Consider the following 22,496-nt stretch of genomic DNA (forward strand, 5'->3'; position numbering starts at 1 on the left):
CCCTCCAAACAAAATTCTATAAATATACACCCATTCCTTACAAATTTTCATCTCTCATTTTCTCAATCTCAATCTCAATATTTTTATTATTCTCCAATTTTAATTTTATTGTTAAAAAAATATAGTAGTTAATTTAACAAATACGCAAACGCAAACGCAAACGGAATTACGAAGGTATTCTCGAAGATTTTCCCGCGAAATTAAAAAGGTAACATTAATTTTTGGTAGATTAAATTTTGTTAGATTGAAATATTGAATATTAGATTTATTTTTGTAGAGTAATTTAAAAATTAAATTTGATGTTAGATTTATTTTTGTAGAGAAATTTAGAATTTAAATTGAATGTTAGATTTCGTTTATGTTAGATTTATTGAATGTTAAGTAATTAGATTTGTTATATTTATTGAATGTTATATTTATTAAATTTGTTAAGTAATTAGATTTGTAAGATTTATTTTATGTTAGATTTGTTATATTTATTTAGTTTATGTTAGATTTGTTAGATGTGTAGTAATTAGATTTATTTTGAATATGTTAGATTTTATTTTTGAAATTCGGATTTATTTTTAATAGGTTAATAAAAGATGTTAGATTTTTTTTTTTTGAATATGTGATGTTAGATTTTTTTTTTGAAATTCGGATTTATTTTTAATAGGTTAATAAAAGATGTTAGATTTATTTTTTTGAATATGTGAAGTAATTTGATTTGTTTTGAATAGGTTAGATTTTATTTTTGAAATTCGGATTTATTTTTAATAGGTTAAATAAAGATGTTAGATTTTTTTTTTTGAATATGTGAAGTAATTTGATTTGTTTTGAATAGGTTAGATTTTATTTTTTGAAATTCGGATTTATTTTTAATAGGTTAATAAAAGATGTTAGATTTTTTTTTTTTTGAATATGTGAAGTGATTTGATTTGTTTTGAATAGGTTAGATTTATTCTATTAAGAATGAGTGCCAACACAGCGGAATCTCATACGCGAGCTCTCAGCCCGATTGCAGAGCCCTCAGCGGAATCTCGTACACGAGCCCTCCCCTACTTCTGCTCAAGAGATCTCGAGGAACTTATGAAAGAAGAAAACCCCGAGAACCTTCATGAAAAGTCCCAAGAACGTACAAACAAAGAACCGGTAGATTTTTGCAATCCCTGTTACCAATATGGGAAGAGGAGTGAGATGTTCTGTTGCGCGGAATGTTTGCAAGCTTTCCATCCTTCCTGCATTAGCGCCTACCCGACACGTACAAGGGAGGATATAAGGTTCAAGCATTTTATATGCCCACCCTGTGCCTTAGACAAGTCTAAGCGAAGCGGGCAAAAAAGAAAACGAAAGAAGCAGTGGAACTCTGATTCCGATTAGGATTATCTCAACGTTGTATTATTTTATTTTCAAACGCGACCTATCAGTTGCTAGTTGTAATTTCCTTTACTTCAATGTTATTTTTCCTTCATTTATCTCAATTAATTTTTTACTTTCAAAATTGAGTATTTATGACTTTAATTCACAACAAATGAAATTTTTATCTTTTGATTTTCTTATTTTGTCTTGTATATATGTATTATTTATTTTTATAGGAAAGATATAATTACATAAATAATTAAAATGTGTTAATTATAACAAAAATTATTGAGTTCAAAAACAAATATAATTACTTGTATTTCAAATGGAGAGTGAACAAATAAATCAGAATTTTTATAGGTTATAAAAATAGGTTATAACCTATTTTTAACAAATATAATTACTATGTCAAATGAATTTTAATAGGTATGAATTTGGATTTATAATTGATTGATTTTCAAAGAAAAAAAAACAAAAACAAAACAAAAAAAAAACAAAAAAACTGAACAAAAAAACAGAACAAAAAAAAAAAAAAAGAAAAAAAAAACAGAAAAAAAAACCGGTCCGGACCGGACCGCCCGGCCCCCCGTACCTGGACCGTCCTGCCCCCGAACCAGTGACGGGCACGGGTATTAAACGGGCAGGGCAGGATTTTTGAAAAAAAAACCCGTGATGCCCGGCCCGTTGTACCCGTGTGCCCGTGACCGTGGCTACCCGTGCCCGTGCCCGGGTTTTGCCCGGACCGCCCGGCCCGGCCCGTTTACCAAACACTAACTCAGATGCTTTAATTCTATTAATCAGGCCTACTTCCTGGCTATTTCCTATTTGCCTGGTGATGAGTATGGCAATATACTCATACCATTCAATGCACGTGTGACAAAAGTAAAAAGAGAAATTTCATAAAAAAAAAAAGTAAAAAGAGAAATCTTTCCTATCTACGAATGTTGTCATTAAAAATTTACAATTTGCATAAAGTAACAAATGAAAGCAATTGAAAGTTGCCACTTCAAAATAACTAATCTGCACGTACAATTGTCACTTAAATATGTACAATTTGCATTCTCTAATGCAGAAATAATAACAAATGAAAACAATTGAAAATTGCCACTTCAAAATAACTTATTCTGCACTTACAATCCTCATCACCGAGCTATAGCCTGAAAACGAGAAGATCCCAATCAATTCGTTTCAAAAGCTACAAAAACTGCTATAATGAAAGGCGTGTAACCTTTTTTTTCCTTGTATGGGAGAATACCACCTCTTGGGATTGGTTACTTGAATTGAGAGCTTCAAGTATGCTTTCAATCCACCTGCAGATTTAACAAAATAATAATGATGATGACGATAACGATAATAATAATATGATCAACCAAGTTATATATTCAATTGTTGAAACAAAAGAGAAACTATTACCCTTCAATGCTGGGAATTTTGGGATAATAAATATTCGTGAGGCCTAATCTTTTAGCTGCTGCAGCAGTTGTTTCTCCAATGCATGCCACCGAGTTGTCCCACCCGAAATTAGATACCAGATTAACCCAGGCACTGTTTTAGAAAATGTATTGTTACATTAATCCACAAGTAATTTAATACAAATTCAGAAAAAAATATGAAAAAATTACTGAAGTACCGCAAAGCAGAAGGAGAGGCAACAGCAACAACAGGGACCAAAAGAGCCTGCTCTAACTCCTGTGGGTCTACCTCTTGAACCGGTACCTTCAGGAAGTCGTAGATTTTAACAAGTTCCTTTTCTTATACCTGATTTTAACAAGTCATGCAAGGTATAAAAAAATGCATAAATAAGGTGCTAAATAATTTACAGTGTCGTATGTATTGAGCCTCAAAACATCAAATCCTCTGCCTGACAAGCCATCCTCTGCACACCAAAGGGACAACTCATGGTTACAAGTCTAAATATTACACTGAAAAGGTCAGGTTATTGAAAAGGTCTTAACAATGCATCATTAATCCGCAAACTTCAATTAATGTTTGAATGCTTTCATTTTTCTCATTTATAATCCTTTTTTGGTTTGAGTCAGACCTTGAACTAATTGCTATTGCTAACAAATTAGGTCCTTACCCTGTTAATGTCAAGCATCGATGATGTGGTGGTCAAAAGAAATATTTTGACACCAATTAAACAGACAAAACTACATCCAACAATCCTCAATAGCTTATTAAACAATTTTCGCAAATAAAAGCCAAGGAACCTTTTCGAACAATGAAAGAAAGTTGTGGCCCTTTAGGAGCAGAATTTGTAAATTTGACAGAATAACTTAGTATACCTATTTCATTGCTCGCTTTTACTGAAGCAGGATACAAAACCCTGCCGCTGATTTGACCCGATCTTGGAAGCTCTTGAGCCAAAACTTTTCCTGTTGCTGACGAGAAAAGTAGAAAAGAGAAACAATTCCATCACCCTCAATTTTCAGTGAAAAAGGTGTGAAATTATTTTGTACTTTTCACACAAGAAACAGATACCTTTAGAAGGAGAAAATGCAATCTGAAGAGGTTGATCAGGCAACTTAGATGCTTCGAGAAATGTGCTGGCCGTGCCTTGGCCGACCACTCCAACTTGCACTCTTGGATTTCCTGCCGCTCTGAGATAAGGTAACTTAGATTGATGTAATTACAAATATAACTAAAAGATAATCCATATCTTTTCTACTGTGATGAGATCAGATAGTAGCAGGCAAAGAACAAAAGAGTTAGTTGACACAAAAATCATTTTACCCTTACTTCCATGCATCGAGGAACACTGATCCAGCTTCTGGTGAGGTTATAATAATCCAATCAAAGCTATCATCTGGTAACAAAAGGCCAATGACAAGCTAAGCAACTGAGACTAATCTACTATAAATTTAATTTTAGAAAAGCAACGTATGACAAAGAATAAAATGAGATGTACATAAAATTACGTAAACATGAAAATGGAGATATTGTGGTTAAAACATACTACGCAAGACATGAGAAAGCCTATCAGCATCTGGCCCTTGAACATGCTTTATCAGAGGAACCTCTAAACACCTGATATCATGCTTTGCCTGCACAGCCAAATAAATACAAATCACTGTTAAGTGCTGATTAGTAGAAACACTATAGGGCCTGTTCGGAAATTACTGTTCACGTGGGAAAAAAAAAAATTCACTCAGATTGTATTTTTTTTCCCACATAAACAGTAAAAATCAGTTCAAAAATTTTGCATTCCTATTCCTATATGCACGCCGAACAGGCCCTAAGATCGTATGCTTTCAGATTTAAAGAAATGCGCGCAATTGGAAATACACCGAGCCCTAATCCCAATTTTTTTGCAAATTGGTGAGAGAATTTCAGGAAAGGTCAGTGAAAAAGGTAGAGATTCGTTGATCTAGACAGAGAATTTGTCCTTACATGCTATTAAGAAATTGAAATTCATAATGGAATTACTCTTTCTCTTTCTATTGGTTCTTTCTCCTTCCAGTTAGTAACATAATTTAGGGACAATTGTTGCCATACCCATACAAAACTTCTAAATATCCAATTTCCCCATCAAAATATGAAAAATTCTTATTTCCCCACTAAAAACGAACAACTAATTATCATACCCTTTCTTTACTCTAATTTTAAAATTTAATTTCAGCTTATTGCAATCTTTTATTTCAAGATGAAAATTTCCCCATCAAAATATGAAAAATTCTTATTTCCCCACTAAAAACGAACAACTAATTATCATACCCTTTCTTTACTCTAATTTTAAAATTTAATTTCAGCTTATTGCAATCTTTTATTTCAAGATGAAAGGACTAATTAACACTTCTCTTCAAACGAACATATTCTTATTGTCCGATTATGATAAAAAAAAAATATTGATCGTAGTTGGACAGTTAGAATGTGCTTGTTCGAAGAGAATGATAAATTTAGTGATAAATGGTAATACAATGAAAAAGGTGCTACCCACCAACACCCCCCCCTCCCCCCCAACCCACCCACACACAAAAAAAAATATTAAATTTGTCCATTTGAATTTTGTAATTTTAGCATGCATTAGTCCTCCTTATAAAATGAAATTATACTAGATTTGATTTTTTAATCTCCTCAATCTCAATTTCTAGTTTCGTCTCCGCTAAATTAGTCCTTTTATCTTAAATAAATGACTAATAATAAGCTCAAATAAAAAAAAATTAGATCAAAGAAGATAAAAAGACTAATAATAAGCTCAAATAAAAAAAAATAGATTAAAGAAGATAAAAAGACTAATAATAAGCTCAAATAAAAAAAATTAGATTAAAGAAAGGGTAATGAGAAAGGTTATTTGTTTTAGCTGGAAAAATTAAGCAATTTTCAAGTTTTGATGAGGAAATTAGATATTTACAAATTTTTGATGTATATGACAATAATAAGGAGGGTTCTAATGCCTCCATTATGTCTTTGCCTTTTAATTTTATAATAACATAAATTTTAAAATTTATATATTCAAACAGATAGATTTGATCTATATTATTTTCTCTACATGCACATAAAAAATTATTACCTTTTGATTTTGATTTTAAATGAAACAATAAATTGAAAAATCAACGTCCAGAATTTATCCAAATTGGTGTATTTTTGCAAGCTCTCAAACCTAATAGAAATGTAATGATACATGTGAAGAGAAAATGATATAAATCATATCTAACGGTTTTATTTTGACATTTAAATTTATATTTTAAGCTATTGTACTTCTTAAATGGGTAAATTTTGTTGGAGGTAACTAAACTTTGTTGTTTGTCACGAAATGAATGAAAAATGGTCATTCAAGTTTGATTTATCCCTCACTGACTTTTCATATGTCCCAATCAAGTCCTCTTTAACTTCTCCATCCAAAAAACTAATAAAATATAAAGTGATATGGAGATGGATAAGCATATTCCCTTAGTAATTTAGACGGAAAAGTTACAGAGAGACTTGATTGGGAATTTGGGACAAATGATAAGTTAAGTGACTAATTCGTGACAAAGCACCAAGTTAGTGACCACTGCCGAAATTTACACTTCTTGAATGGAGGCACAAGAAATTGAATCATTTGAACCATCCTCAACAGTAATTACCATCATTTAAAATGGGGAAATAGGCAATTTAGAATAATTTAATGGATATACCAACATTTCTCCCTGGAAATAGGCAAATTTAGAAGTTCTTTATTTTATTTTGAGATGGGAAAGAAAAGAAGGTTCATCTACCTTCAAAACACTGTAAGTTACTGATTCATGAACAAACTGACAGACAGTCTCGTACAGATAGCCCGCGAGATTTTATCTTATCTTCACAAAACCACTCCCCGTAATGTATATCAATGATACAAATTTAGAGAAGTTTGTAAGAGAATCTCATGTACTAAGTACAAATAGAAATCACTTACTTACCAGGGCATTAATGAGCTTCGCGTTCTTCCCTCTCTCTCTGGTGACAACAACTCTCGCCTCAGCTAGAGAAGCAGAGCAAGCACGAATGTTAGAACGGTGCGAAGAGCTCCAAAAAGCTTTCTTCGTAGACAAACGACTCGAAAAAGGAGAGATAACGGGCGGCTGAGAGAGGAGCAAAACGGATGCCATATATTTGATTTCGATTTTGGTTTCAATTTCAATTTTTGTTCCCTTGATATTTCCGGTATAGGTGATACGCTCGTGGAGAAGGCAACAGGCGCCAGCTAGCGGATCGCCCCTTGAGACCCTTTTCGGCTTTTGCCCTTCCTTTTTTATGTTTTTCCTAATTTTCTATTCCAACCTCCTCTTTCCGGAATGCGTATCCTCTGCATTAACTTAAAAAGGAATCTTTGAGTTAATGAATCTCCACCGTTTGATTTTAAACGGAGCCAATCTGGCCTTTGCTTATGATATTGGGGGGTCTCTAATATTAGTGCGGATCTAGAATGCACGAATCTTAAAACATATTGGATGGTCAGGATTCATTAAAACAAAAGATTCCCTTTTGAGTTAATGCAGAGGATACGAATTTCTCTTTCCCCGTTGCCCATCAAAAATATTGTGGGTTTCTGTTTCGTAAATTATTGTGTTCTTTCGTGAAATGGGTTAAAAATCCAATATTTAACGAAACAGGCCCACACCAAACTTCTTGTGATTTCCTCTATCGTCGAAAGCTGGTAAAAAAAGAAGAAGAAGCTTGTAGCAAAAACCCGCTTCATGTGGATATGCACAACTACTGATTAAACCGATCACAACAAAGCTAGGGGTCTTTTTCTTTTTTATTTCACAAGGCAGCTAGGTGTCAGCCGCTTGGGCCCGGTGTGTCCGCTTTGCCCTTTCTAGTAGTCAATGAGCCTGTTTCTAGAAGATGTAAGTTTCAAGGTGTCAGCCGCTTGGCCCTATCATGTGTCATGGATTGTACTACCAGCCTGGACCGTTCCTTACCGGCTTACCCAAAAAACAAAAAATATGTGTCCTTACTGGATAAAAATCTGCTGCAATTTCGGACCGATAGCAGTGTTAACTAAACTAAGGGTAAGGCTAAGGTGATATGGGTGAGTTGTACATAGACCTACGGTGCTACGGCTCAATATTTGAGTTTTTAAAATTCAAACGGTCGATTCGAACTGTTCATCTTGTTCTCCATATTAATATGTGTTTGGAGATCAAATTTTACATTTTTTGAAAGAATTTACTATTTTTTTAGATAGGTAGAAAATTAGTTGATCTAAAAATTCTGCACCATTCAGATATTTGATTTTCTACCTATCTAAAAAAATAGTAAAAAAAAAAATTTCAAAAAATGTAAAATTTGATCTCCAAACACATATTAATATGGAGAACAAGATGAACGGTTCGGATTGACCGTTTGAATTTTGAAAACTCGAATATTGAGCCGTAGCACCGTAGGTCGCTATGCAACCCATATCACCTTAGCCTTACCCCCTAAATTAAATAAGATAGCATTCAGCATCCTTGGATTAAAATTTTAGGAAAAAATTTCAGTGTATCCATCTAAATATTTGAAATAGCCAATTTTTTCATCAAAATAACGTAATATCTAATATCTACATACAAATTTAAAATTCTTTCTTCTATTTCAATTTATTTATTTTTCTTTTATTTATTTATTTTAAAATTTAAAATGACCATTGTGTTTCTCTGATTGTAAATGAATATGTCCATTAATGTTTCAACATGGTTGAATTTATAGCATTGAAGAAGAAAAGGAAAGACCTTCATTTTTCACGCCTCAATTGCAATAAGAAATGAGATGTATTTTAGTTTCATTTTTATTTTTTTGTCTCTGCCTCCTCTCTGAATGGTGTCACCCATCTCAGTTCTTGTCCTCGTATTCTTTCTCTGAATATTTTCTAAAAAAACACAAAACACTGATTCGGCTTCGCCACGGTTGCATTAGAAAACCTAAAGCTCTTAGGCGACGCGCATTAGAAAAAGAGATATTGGATATTATGGTATTTTGATGGACAAATTGGCTATTTTAGAAGTTTGTATGGACACACTAGAAATTTTCCCAAAATTTTATGCTTACTGAAGAGCTAAGCGTTCGGTGGGAAGATAAAATTAAGAAAGAAGTTTTAATGTAAACAAAAATATATACTGTACGTAGGAGTTGATTCAGGATTCTCGTCAAGGGGGGGGGGGCAAAAAATTATCGAATTGGATTTAAATAGCTAATCGGGTTTAAATCCATTAACTAATTGGATACTTAATAAAAAATAATACTTTGACTTATATTTTCTAATAATCTGACTTGTAATTTCTGATTGTCTAACTTATAATTCTAATTACCAATCATAATTTAAGAAAATTATTTTTATTTTAACCCTATATTTAACCCGAATTAGAAATTAAACATCCAGAGAGAGGCAAAAAAATTTTCAAAGAGAGGCAGAGTCGATCGAAATCGACAAATCACCACTAAAACTCAAAATCCAGGGGGGGCGCCTGCCCCCCTCTAGTTCCACATGGGTCTGCCCCTGACTGTACGTAGGATGTAAAATATTAGTTTGTATCTAGAATTATCGTTGATTAACTTGTCCACACATATGTAAATATCAATTTGTCATTTATAAAGATAGAAATAATCATTAATTTTCAAAATAATATAAACTCTATACATTACTATCAAGAGAGATATCAATGAAATAAAGGAATATCTATCAAAGCGAGTGTCAATGGAGCGTCTCGACGAAAATAATTGTGTGATTTCAAGTTCAGAAGAAATGTTCGTTGAAGAGAATATTTTCTTTTCTTACCCGTACCTAGGGAAGTGTTCTCTCTCATGAAGAAGGAAACAGAAAAATGAAAAAGAAATGTAAAGAACCTTAGAAGATTTGTTGTTGGGTTTATAATTTGGGAAAAAAAATGTACTTTTTGGTTCTTAAAGAAGTCTTGAGGCCAAGACGCTAAGGAGAGATTCCAAATTAGCATTATGTGTTAATATATATATATATATATAGAGTTAGGTTGGGGTGCTATGGATAGCATAGTGGCCTCTATGCTACGGCTCAATATTCGAGTTTTCAAAATCCAAACGGTCGATCCGAACCGTTCATCTTATTCTCCATATTAATATCTGCTTGGAGACTAAATTTTATATTTTTCTGAATTTTTTTACTATTTATTAAGTATTTTACAAAATTGTTGATCCAACGGTGGCTGCACAAAACAGTAAAACCGTTGGATTAGCGATTTTCAAAGTGGCTTAATAAATATTAAAAAAATTCAGAAAATTATAAAATTTGGTCTCCAAGCAGATATTAATATGGAGAATAAGATGAACGGTTCGGATCGACCGTTTGGATTTTGAAAACTCGAATATTGAGCCGTAGCATAGAGGCCACTATGCTATCCATAGCACCCCAGCCTAACTCTATATATATATATGTATATAGGACTTGGCTACTGTGCTATGGGTAGCTAAGAGGCCTCCCGTGCTACGGCTCAATATTCGACTTTTCAAAATTCTAATGGTCGATCCGAACCGTTCATCTTGTTCTCCATATTAATATGTGCTTGGAGACCAAATTTTACATTTTTTGAAAAATTTTTACTATTTTTTTAGATTTATTGAAAATCGCTGTTTTTCAGACAAATCTGGACCATAAAAAACAGCGATATTCAATAAATCTAAAAAAATAGTAAAAAATTTCCAAAAAATGTAAAATTTGGTCTCCAAACACATATTAATATGGAGAACAAGATGAACAGTTCGGATCGACCATTAGGATTTTGAAAAGTCGAATATTGAGCCGTAGCACGAGAGGCCTCTTAGCTACCCATAGCATATTAGCCAATTCCTCTATATATATATATATATATATATATATATATATTATTTTTTTTAAATAATTGTTCGAAAAAATTAACGTAAATTAAGAGTTTAAGAAGTGTCAAGAAGGCTCAAACCTCTTGAGCCGAACATGTACTATCTAATTTGTTAGAGAGTTACTTTTAAAGTTAAATTTTCAATTCGCATAAGTTAACATGAGTTTTATTTAATTTGTAAAATAAGTATTTACAATACAAATCCTTCAACCTATGAAACTATACGAGCCATTAAAACTATCTTTGCTCTTCTCAATTTAGGAGACGTTGTTCAAATTAAATATATATATATATAGAGAGAGAGAGAGATGGGCTATGGTGCATTGCAATGCATGAACCCTTTTATGCATTGCACTCTAAATCATGGATTTAAAGTCCAAACGACCAATCCGAACCGTTCATCTTGTTCTTAATATTAATATGTGCTTGGGAACCAAATTTTACATTTTTTGGAATTTTTTTTACTATTTATTAAGCAATTTTGAAAGTCGCTGATCTGATGGTCCAGAAAATTTTACTGTTTTTTACTGTTCACAGCAAAACAGCAATTTTCAAAAATGCTTAATAAATAGTAAAAAAAATTCCAAAAAATGTAAAATTTGGTCTCCAAGCACATTTCTATATGGATTAAACATCTAACGGTTCGGATCGGTCGTTTGGACTTTAAATCCGTGATTACAGTGCAATGCATAAGGGGGTTCATGCATTGCAATGCACCATAGCCCATCTCTCTCTCTCTCTCTCTCTATATATATATATAGGACTTAGCTACGGTGCTATGGGTAGCTAAGAGGCCTCCCTTGCTATGGCTCAATATTCGACTTTTCAAATCTCTCTCTCTCTCTATATATATATATATAGGACTTAGCTACGGTGCTATGGGTAGCTAAGAGGCCTCCCTTGCTATGGCTCAATATTCGACTTTTCAAAATTCTAACGGTCGATCCGAACCGTTCATCTTATTCTCCATATTAATATGTGCTTGGAGACCAAAATTTACATTTTTTGGAAATTTTTTACTATTTTTTTAGATTTATTGAAAATCGTTGTTTTTCAGACAAATCTGGACCATAAAAAACAGCGATATTCAATAAATCTAAAAAAATAGTAAAAAATTTTCAAAAAATGTAAAATTTGGTCTCCAAACACATATTAATATGGAGAATAAGATGAACGGTTCGGATCGACCGTTAGGATTTTGAAAAGTCGAATATTGAGCCGTAGCACGGGAGGCCTCTTAGCTACCCATAGCATATTAGCCAAATCCTATATATATATATATATTGATGACATAAAGAGTGTGTTTGGATTGAGAGTGAAATTGCTGAGAATAGCGTGCTAATTTAGAATTCGGAATAGCCACTAATGAATTAGCAGAATAACAGCTAATTCGAGCTAACTCAAGTGTTGAGAATAACTATTTTTCACCTAAACATGGAATAGTCGCTAACCCAACTAATCCTGCTATTCCTTGATACCCAAATACACCAGCTTAATGCCGCTTATTCTCCTTTAGGGGTGTCAACGGGTACGATAAGGATCATGTGAAAGTATTTTCATACCTGTACCCGTTACAAATTGTCCTTATCCGTACCTTATTCTTATTCGCTACAAATTATCTTAACCACATACCCTATCCTTATCCGTTACGATTGTCGAATAACGAAACGGTAGCAGATAAATAATGGGTAATACTAATATAATAATTATTTATTAAATAATACATTAAAATTTTACACATGTACAGTACTTTTGTTGAAAAAAATAATGATCATGCTAAGCACAAGTATATTAATTAAAGTACTATTTTCAATGCTTATATAAAGGAGGGATCTACTTACAACCTTTTTTGGTGACACTGAATTGCACCTTACATTTTTAAAGTATTCAAAGTCCAAACAGTTGATCCCAAAACAACTGATCCAAACTGTTCAATTTGATATCCATATTAAAATATATTTTGAGATCAAATTTTACTTTTTTGGAAATTATTTGCTATTTTTTAAGAATTTTTTAAAATCACTATTTTTCTATGGTCCAGAAATTTCTGAAAAACATCGATTTTCAAAAATTCTAAAAAAAAAAATAGTAAAAACTTCCAAAAAAATAAAATTTGGTCTCCAAGCACATTTTGATATGGAGAACATGTTGTGCCCTTAAGATCGACTATTTAAACTTCAAATCCAATGGTTTACAATCCAATGTCAAGAGGATATATACATTGCAATGCACCATAGGTCCATAGCCCCACTCTGTGTGTGTGTGTGTGTGTGTAGATATATATATAGAGGTTGGCTACTCTACTTACATGAGCATATGAGGGTATATGCTTATAAGTCATTTTTTCGTTTTCAAAATCCAAAAAGTCGATCTGAACATTAGAAGTGATCTCTTATTGAAATGTGCTTGGAGACCAAATTTTATATTTTTCTGAATTTTTTTACTATTTATTAAGCCAATTTGAAAATCGTTGGTCCAACGGTGGCTTAACAAAATAGTAAATCAGAAGCCACCGTTGGATTAGCGATTTTCAAAGTGGCTTAATAAATAGTAAAAAAATTCAGAAAAATATAAAATTTGGTCTCCAAGCACATTTCAATATAGAGATCACATCTAACGGTTCACATCGACTTTTTGGATTTTGAAAACGAAAAAATGACTTATAAGCATATACCCTTATATGTTTATGTAAGTAGAGTAGCCAACCTCGATACACACACACACACACACACACACAAGATTGGAAAACGGATACGAAATAGACTTTATCCGTACCCTTACCTGTTTAAATAAAAAAATATATATTTACCTATATCCATACTTTTTAAATTTAAAAAAAAAAATCTTACTTGTACCTGTCTTATCTAATAGACTAATACAGTACAGATCGGATAAACAGATAAAAGGGTGCCATTGACAGCCCTATTCTCCTCTGACCTTGTCTTCCCTTCAAATTGTATAATTTAATATTTTCTTGGCGAACTCTTCATCAAACTTTTTTATGGAGCAATATTTTGGAACCATAAAAAGCTTTCAATCACCCAAAAGACCACTAAAATAATCTGAACAAATAATGATAAAATTCCTAGAATTTTCGGTGATCTTTTTCTTTTGCATAAAGTTGCCATGGCAAGACAAAAAAAAAAGAACAAGCAACAGACTCATGTAGTTGGAGTTGTTTCTTCACGAGAATATATGCAATAAACTAAGGTTTGAGTTACTTCTTCACGGGAACATTGCTTTCTCTTCGGACTTTTTTTAACAAGTTATATTTTAATAGCTTGTTTATACAGAATTTTGTTGGCCCTCCGATTCGGTATCCTATGTATTATCTCGTATTTTGGATTTATCTCGATAGTTCGATCAGAATATGAACCAATCCGACTCAAACATGTCTATAATGCACGAGATCTTTTTAATATTCATGCCAATACATATTCAAATGGCCTGAATTTGTTATATATAAACTCAACATTTGAGTTACTATAAACATTATGAATTCGGTTTATTTATTTCCTTATGAAGTCCAACATGATAAACTAGAGTAATAAATAGTATTGGAATTTTAATTATGTAACTAATCCAAAACTAAATGTTTTAAAGGACAATTTGATTCTTTGCTTATTCGTATCCTTACGATCACTCTTTCCCCGCAAATTTTGAATGCTAATTAATTTTCTACTTCGAAGGCATTAATTATTGATTACTCTCTTTATCATTGAAAGGGTCTTTTTAAGTACATTTTTTTTTCGAGAGGCAGCACAGTTGGCTAGGAAATTTTTTTTAGAATTATTGGTTATTCAAATGTCGAGAGTTCGTTTCCCCTTATGATTTCCCAGTTTCTACGAAAGTAACAAAAAAAAAATATCATGTTTAAATATTATCATTTATAATTTATACGCCTATTTTTTTTTTGAAATAAGTATTAACCTTTTGTAATGGAGGAGTATAACAATTATGTATCATTTTCATTTTTTTAATCCTATTTTTATTTCTTAATTTTTTATGTAACAATTACATAAAACAATCAATTTTGATGAATTTAAAATTAATTATATTATTTTCTTTCTAATTTTAGCAGATCAGCTAATATATCCAGGGGCAAATATACAGTAGAAGAATGGGGGTCAATTGATCTCCATTTTTTTTTTCCAAAAATTTTAATTTGCAACTTATTTTCTATATAATTTGTAATAAAATAGTACAATTAGTGTAAAATAACTTTTATTCACAACAAAGAAAATTTTATATGATTAATTCTCATTCACATTTAACTCTCATAACTTGAAAATCTGGCTTTGCCCTTAACTATATCCAGCAAGACTTTACGTTTTCTTGGGCTTTCTATTACTATTATTTGTTTATGCATTGAATCTAACTTATATTTAATCATCCTAAAATCATAATTTTTTTCATAGAAGAAAATATTTTAACATTTGTGCTGTGAATTTGTCATCTAAGACCCCAATGTAGTAACTTATATGTTTTTAAATAAGTATAATTTAGTATTAATTTAAATGTTCGATTTTTAAAATTGAAATTGTTTTTCGTTTTTATGGTATATATGAACTATATTTCCATGCATCCTTAAATCCACACAATCATACGCTTGGCGATAAACCCGGAAAAAACATTACGCCACACGAGATCCGGAGTTGGAAGTTTCTCGACATTAGCGCAGAATCACTCCTTTATTTTAAAAAGAAAAAGGCGATCCTCTAAGATCGTCCGTACCTCACCAAATGATCATCGATATTTTTTTACTTGCACTAGGGGCACATTTTGTAGTAAACCAAAACACCGACTAGCGGGGCCCACCTTACAGTTTAACGGCCTGTTCAGATTTGACTGTTAACATGTGTGAACAATAAAAATCAGTTCAAAAATTTTGTAATCTCATTTCTATATCCATTCTCCTCCGTCAGCCGAACAAGTCCTAAAACACACACTTTGTTCGTTCATCCAGACAGTACCACATTAATATTTATAATAACCTCATTAATAACTATTAAAAAAAATCATCATCATCATCATTGTTATTTGCTACTAGATTGTGATATGAGGAGGTATTTTTACGGTTTTTTAAGAAATAAAAAAATGTAATTTCTTTCAGAGAGTGAATGATTAATTAAAATTTTCTTTGAACAATAGATGAAACCACATCAATGATGATGTGGTATTGCCGGATGCAAGTTTTTGGAACCGTACTAACTGTGTAGTTTCGGTGTTTTTAGATGTTAAACTCCATCTTCACCACGTATTTGTTCAAAAACTGTTAGAATCATCATTAAAGTGTATCTATTATTTTTTGAAGAAAATAATCAATTTTCTTTTTTCAATTCTGAAAAATAATCTATTTTCTCTTCATTCTTAGAAAATTACTAAGATTCACTGAACGCAGAGGCGATCAATGGTCATATCTTTTGTACATCTCTCCATCAGATGAACCTTGTGAGGAGAAATGGGAAGCAAATCTGCTTTTTTTCTTGTGAAAAGGACCTTTCTGTTCTCCAATTTAAACGGTTCAAAATCGATCAAACGGCTTCAATTATATCTGATTCATTTTAATAGATTATATTGATATAAAAGAAAAAGGTAATTGAAACTGTTTGATCGATTTTGAACAGTTCGGATTGGAGAATAGAAAAAGAAAATGAGCAGATTTGCTTCCAGGAGAAATGAGATTCTCGTGCGTCTGAGCGATATGATAAGCAACGAATCGGATCGGATCGTATCACCATATGTAGGTTAATAATTAACACATAAATACATAATATTGAGTTTGGCTAGTATAACATTAGTGTCATTTCAGCCTATATAACATCAACTCTAAAACCTATCAAATCGGCTTCGAACGACTAATTCAAACCGTTCAAACCGATTTATATTATGAGTAATGCGTTTACATACAAATTTTTTATATTTTTGAGTTATTTTAGTATCAAATCAAGCAGTAAAAATATTGAAAAATTAATGTATTAAAATTAACTTAAAAACTCACACATTTAACCACTTAACTTAATACTAAATAAATTCGAAAAGTTATAAATTTTGCACGTAAATACACAACTAATGAATTAGATCGGTTTGAACGGTTTGAATTCTTGGTGAAATCGATTTCAACCGCCATTTATGCTAAGTATTTGTCCCATTTATGCTAAGTATTTGTCAATCAGTCAATGAATGCTCTTATTTCTTGGTGAAATCGAGCGAGTCGTAACAAATTTGTCTCAGTTTTTTATCAAGTTATTTCAAAATAGAACAAAAGGAAGATGGAAAGAAAATCTGACAGACAATAAATCTCTTTTTCTTTTTCTTTTTCTCAAAGAAACGAGTCATATTCTCTCACAAAGAAATAAATCGAATTTAATATAAAACATATTTTTTGAGGTTCAACTCTTTGAATATGAGTTCAACTTCAAAATCTTATGAACTATATTTCAAAGTAAAATTTAATATTTTAATATTTTACATTATTCTCTAAAAAAATAGTTTACATTAACCTTTTATCTTGATATAATTTTTTGAAAAAAATCGAGTTTCTCATCTAATTTAGCCAAATTCTATCAATTCTTCCGATTCCGATTTTGCAGTCAATTTACAAGTCCGCTTCCAATAAAAATTAAAAATAATATTTAATAAAGAATAAAATAAAATAATTATATATTTTTTTACGTAATACAAATCCTGACTACGCCATACTGCTTAGCAATATGATCCGTTTGTAAGATGATAAACACAAACGGCCCTTTGTTGGATTTATTTTATGCAGAACCATACTGCATATATAAACTCTAGATATGTCATGATCATTTAGTAAACTCTAATATGAAATTTAAGGTTATCTTGGTCTATAGGCATGATCTTCCAGAGATGCATAATCACTGTTAATCACCGAAAACTCTTAGAATTTCAAATAATCTCTCTCAAGTCTGATAGAGAGAGCGAAAGAGACGGCAGCGGCAACATTCTTTTCCGTACAAGAAAAAACATCCGATTTAAGTTCTCAATTTTCCGTATTATGTTTTTCTGTATATCTTTTAGAGAGATAAGATCAATTAATCTATAGAAGTATATATCCTGATATATATATGAAATGATACAGATCAATTAGCGCCTCTTTCAATAGGTGCCTCCTTTTATTAAACAGGATATAGATCATTCAATAGTCGCCTTTAGCCTTTAGTTTTAATTAATTATAATTAATTAATTAATTAATCAATCAATCAATCAATCTTATTTTTCTTATTGGATCTGTAGCGGGTTTGAATTAAGAACTTTCCTTATTGGGTATTTCTTTATTTTATAGAACATTACCATATTTGATTGTATTTCCCAGATACCAATAGCATAATTGTATTATTACCAAACTTTATATAATTTAGACCATCACTAAATCATAAAAGTTATTAATACGCATTCTACAAATCAAAGACCTCACTTCTCATGATACGTATTGAACCCGATAAATAATACTTAATTTGATCACTTCATAACGGGTCTAATTTTGACAGTCTATTATTCAATATATATTTATATTACATATAAGCTCACATATGTTGTAATTAATTGAAATTAATTCCAACACCCTCTTCTATCCATTTTTATGTAGACAATGACACAATTACTCAATTAGAAGATGGAATTCATGCAACAATCACTAAGCCCGGTTCGTCACTGGGAAAGCAAATCCAATTAAACACATCGATACGATCATCCAACAAAACATCGACCCGAAAATAAATTAGATAATATTTAATTGTGAGTTATTAAGAATAAATAGAAAAGAAAAATTAGAGTTGAGATATATATATATATATATAGATAACAAAGAGTACTAGAGTAATTAATAAAAAATTAAAGAAGTCTTCTAAAAGTATCTAGAAAATTTACCCCTTTATTTTTCCATCTCTGAGAAAGACAATTAATGTTGATCCGGTGAAGACAAAAAGTATTGGGCCGCAGCCTATTTTGTGTTTTCACGGAGAAGTTCCGAATGGAACTTGAAGCGGTTTTGCTTCTATTGAACTTCCACTGAATTTTTTTTTTTTTTTTGGAAACTCTGATAAAGGCTGTCAGGTTGAACTTCCACTGATTTTCATTCCAGTAGAAGACAGTTTACTAGGCTGGGATTTCACAGGATACACTTTTCCTATGTTTTGCGATTAGAATTATCTTTCAAAAATACATGTATAGGAAGGGATAAGCAGGGTAAATTGGCTGATGGAAGTGTTTGTGAGCCTACGAGCATGAATGATGCAAAAAGAAAAATACTAGCTGTAAGTCATCTCTTTGTAAAGTGAAGTGTTCTCTTCAAGATATCTCTCTTCAAGATATCTTTTTTTTTTTTTTTTTTCTAGAATTCTGCTCTTTAGTACGAATTAACAAAAATACACTAGGGAATTTTAAAATAGTGCATGAAATTATAAAGAGAGCGTGGAAAGAAGTAGTGATTTTGTGTCGTGCTTCGGTAATTTTTTCTTTGTAAAAAGTTTTCACGTAAAATCTTGTTTCTTTTTTATTTCCTTGTGCTTATTGCTTGTTGTGGTTAGTTCTTGTGTGTTTTTCATATTTCTTCATTTGAATGGATGTTGATGTATGCTCACAATATGTTTGATGAAATTATTCTTTAAATGCTTCCGCCGCAACCTTCCTACAACAATTAAATTTTTTGTACAATCAGCAGATAGCCTTGAGCTTCAATATGATATATGCAGAGAACTGCATCTTCAAGTTGAAACCAGGCTGGGAACGGATGAGTCATCGGTTTGTTGCTGCGGTGGTTACAAAAAAATGACATGGTAATTGTTGGCTCAATATATTCAGATTATATTGCCTTAAAACAACTTACATGTGAATATACCGCTGACTAATGCACACAATTAAAACATTTATAGATTATATCAAATGTGTCAGACTCAGCTCAACATCCTTATGAACACAGATCAGATTATATGTTTGTTTTCTACATCATAAAAAAATGATATACTGTTTATTATTTACATGTTGTGTCATCATAGGAAACCGCCAAGTAGGTTTATGGACATTCAGACCAACTAGACACAAGAACAAACCAATATAACTTAAATTTATTGAGGTGATTTGTTATGAGACGTATGAATCTGAGAATTGCATTGGTAAGCAGCAAAACTTGCTGTGTTACATCTCATGAAAGCATAATGACGACACAAGGATTACAAAACACCACTAACTACTCTAAACCTTAGTTAAACCAACAATTCTTTTCATAACCACAATTCAAAAGATGAATACCAATATCCTTTGAAAATGTTTATTAAAAAAAGGTCCTTTGGAAAAGAGAACTACACAACAATTAAAACAAAAAATGACTTCTAACATCCTATTCTGAAGAGGAAAAGAGCTTTAGACACTCACTCTGGCAGCGTTTCAAACAAGTATCATTCCAGTTGGGTACTTGGTACTGATTCACGCACACTGTCCGTGCACATGCGTCAGCACATGCATCCAGCTCAGAAACACCACAGACAGTCACACAGGTATCAGGCATTGGGTCCTTGGATAAGGCCCCAACCTTCTTCAGCATTCGCTTGGAGGTGCAGACCCGCTCACACACAAAAACCTCATCAGAGTTGTTTCCACGGCCTCTTGCAGCTTTCAGGCGACTTTCTTCATCTCCCCTTATCTTTCCAATAATTGCTTGGCCGGCAAGTACTGCAGGTACAGCAGCTGCAAGTACAGGCCACCAGATGGCCACCATTTCACAAGTAGGGAGTGGCAAGAGTTGTCTTGGTGAAAATTATTACCTGGTAAAAGGTATGAGTCTATATTATCAAAGCTGGGAGTTCACCTATAACAAGAAGAACAGGTGCAATTAATTCAATTAGGAACTACAATACTTATCCCATTTGTACCAGTGCTGCCAAGAGGGATATCCTTCAGTTGGACATTGAAGTTTCATATTTTGCAGAGATCAAAACAGCAGTGCAATTTAAAATTGTAATACGCATGCACCTGAAAGAGGTAGGAATTTCGAGAAATGCTGAATTGAATATTTACAGTTAAGTTAAAACAAAACAAACTAGTACATTGTGAATTAAGCAGGAACAAGTACAGAGGTGGCATTCTGCCAAAATGGAACTGGAATGATGTTGAAATAAAACAAACAACATCATAAAATAAAATGTAACTAAACAATATGTCCATGAGAACAAAAAATAAAAAACAGAACCACAATGTGTCACCCAAAGAATCAAATTACAAGGAGATTTCTTCTAAAAACATGCCTTTCAAAATATGAAAATTTCATGTATTACCCCTAGAAACAAGAAATATCTCACTTGCCCCAGTAAATAAATACCATGTATGCAGATCCCACCTTCCCCAAATTGCACCTAGGAAGAAATTATCAATTGCCAGTAAGCTCAACTTTGCATTGATCCTCGCTCAAAACCCTGAATTTGAATACTTTTCAGAGGCTCTCAAGGGGTTTTACTTGCTTTGAGAATTTGTTAAAATTGCTGGATTTGGTTTCAGAGAAGAAATAGTACACCCCAACAGTCTCTTGGTACTCACCAATCAGCTTTAGGCAGTCGCCAATTACTAAGGTTGGAGATAGAGTATCCAACCCGGAGAGTACATATGGGACATTTGAAGGTATGTCAGAAAAGATGCAGCCATCTAAATCAGGAAATACAAACTCTTCTTCACAATCCAGTTTATTGTCCATGAGACTATAATAGGAAGAACAATTCACATTACTTAGTTTTCTACATGCTTGTAAGGCAAACAAAACGATGTAACAAACACCTAAATAATATAGACTTGAAAGGCCGGTTAACTTCAAAATTGTAAGGGGTAAATCTACAAAATAGCACTTCCATGCCTGTTTTGAGACAAAATAGGCCCCATTCAAAATCATCTTCCAAAATAACCACCATGGTATACACTCATGACCTTGGGGTCATACCACAAATGCTGTAGATCTAAGTTCTGGTATTAACTCAACTATACACAGCCCAAGTTTGGAGTTCTGTGTAATAGTGAAAATTAAGATAAAGTTTAGTTAACTATTCATAATAATTTCCAGAGAGTTTAAAAATAAAAGGATTACAAATGATACGTCCAATTGTCCAGGGAGAGAAGGAGAGCCTATACAAGCACAAATTTTCTTACCCCGGGTATTGTCAGATCATAGTCAACATGAACAAAAAATGAGCAGATACCTCAATAGGAGAAAAGTAAAACAGCTCTTTCCAATCAAGAGTTTCAAAAGATAACATGAAACCAAAGGTCACAGTTTTCTACAAAAATAGTGCTCGATGGACATCGCCAGTAAAATGCTATAATCACTTTCATTAAACTCACTGCAAATAACAATCGAAATCAAGGTCGACCTTAACAATTATAGTTTCAGGGAACAAAGAAATTATTTTAAAATATTAGCTCCACAGTTTGTTTATTCGGAAAATACCTTCTGTTTGGTGATCAAGAATATCTAGGGTTTAAGGCACGGGCTCCGTCTCCTTTCGCTTGCGAGGCGATGTGCGCGACTCACATCTAGTGTCAAAGACCTACTCCGTTTTGTTGAGCAAGGAATGGAACGAAAAGGGAACACACGCCGGACGAATTTACCCGATTTTGGCGAGGCCCATTATCACTGGAAGCGTCCGGTCTATTTTAGTGTTTAAAATCTGTTAATGAGCAATACGTGAAGATTCTGAATTCAGATCCAGTGCAATACCTGTCCGTGTAGAATGAGATCAGAGTCGTCCGTTTTAACGTAAATTCAAGTAGTCAACTATTTACTCCCGTAGCCTCTTTTCTTTAACAAGGGCTGGATTGGCACTCCATTGAATAGAGAAAGAATAAATGAGAAAGTTGAAC

The 22,496-nt window shown here is 32.4% G+C and overlaps 1 protein-coding gene and 1 pseudogene across 8 annotated transcripts; both read right to left on the reverse strand.

Annotated features, from left to right (window-relative positions):
* Positions 1-2,323: 2,323 nt before the first annotated feature.
* On the reverse strand, positions 2,324-7,056 carry HEMD (uroporphyrinogen-III synthase family protein). Of its 3 annotated transcripts, none has more exons than XM_078309033.1 (10): positions 6,720-7,056; positions 4,295-4,382; positions 4,078-4,144; positions 3,820-3,938; positions 3,624-3,719; positions 3,159-3,214; positions 2,969-3,054; positions 2,752-2,883; positions 2,597-2,648; positions 2,324-2,495 (listed from the first exon to the last, which is right to left on the reverse strand). In XM_078309033.1, the coding sequence occupies exons 1-10, from the start codon at positions 6,906-6,908 to the stop codon at positions 2,481-2,483; spliced, it is 900 nt and encodes a 299-aa protein (XP_078165159.1). In that variant the 5' UTR covers positions 6,909-7,056; the 3' UTR covers positions 2,324-2,480. The 3 variants fall into 3 exon arrangements, with proteins under 3 accessions (XP_078165159.1, XP_078165158.1, XP_078165157.1); XM_078309032.1 differs by having other exon boundaries at positions 2,567-2,648; XM_078309031.1 differs by lacking the exon at positions 2,324-2,495 and having other exon boundaries at positions 2,502-2,648.
* Positions 7,057-19,702: 12,646 nt separating this feature from the next.
* On the reverse strand, positions 19,703-22,252 carry LOC144559762 (uncharacterized protein At5g64816 pseudogene; annotated as a pseudogene). 5 transcript variants are annotated; one of them, XR_013513233.1, is made up of 2 exons: positions 22,084-22,252; positions 19,703-20,416 (listed from the first exon to the last, which is right to left on the reverse strand). The product of XR_013513233.1 is annotated as an uncharacterized protein At5g64816 pseudogene, transcript variant X1 (transcript). The 5 variants fall into 5 exon arrangements; XR_013513234.1 differs by lacking the exon at positions 22,084-22,252 and adding an exon at positions 20,971-21,325; XR_013513237.1 differs by lacking the exon at positions 22,084-22,252 and adding an exon at positions 21,186-21,313.
* Between the last annotated feature and the right edge of the window lie 244 nt (positions 22,253-22,496).

Source organism: Carex rostrata, chromosome 9 (assembly GCF_964058835.1).
Source record: "Carex rostrata chromosome 9, lpCarRost1.2, whole genome shotgun sequence".
Classification (NCBI taxonomy): Eukaryota; Viridiplantae; Streptophyta; class Magnoliopsida; order Poales; family Cyperaceae; genus Carex; species Carex rostrata.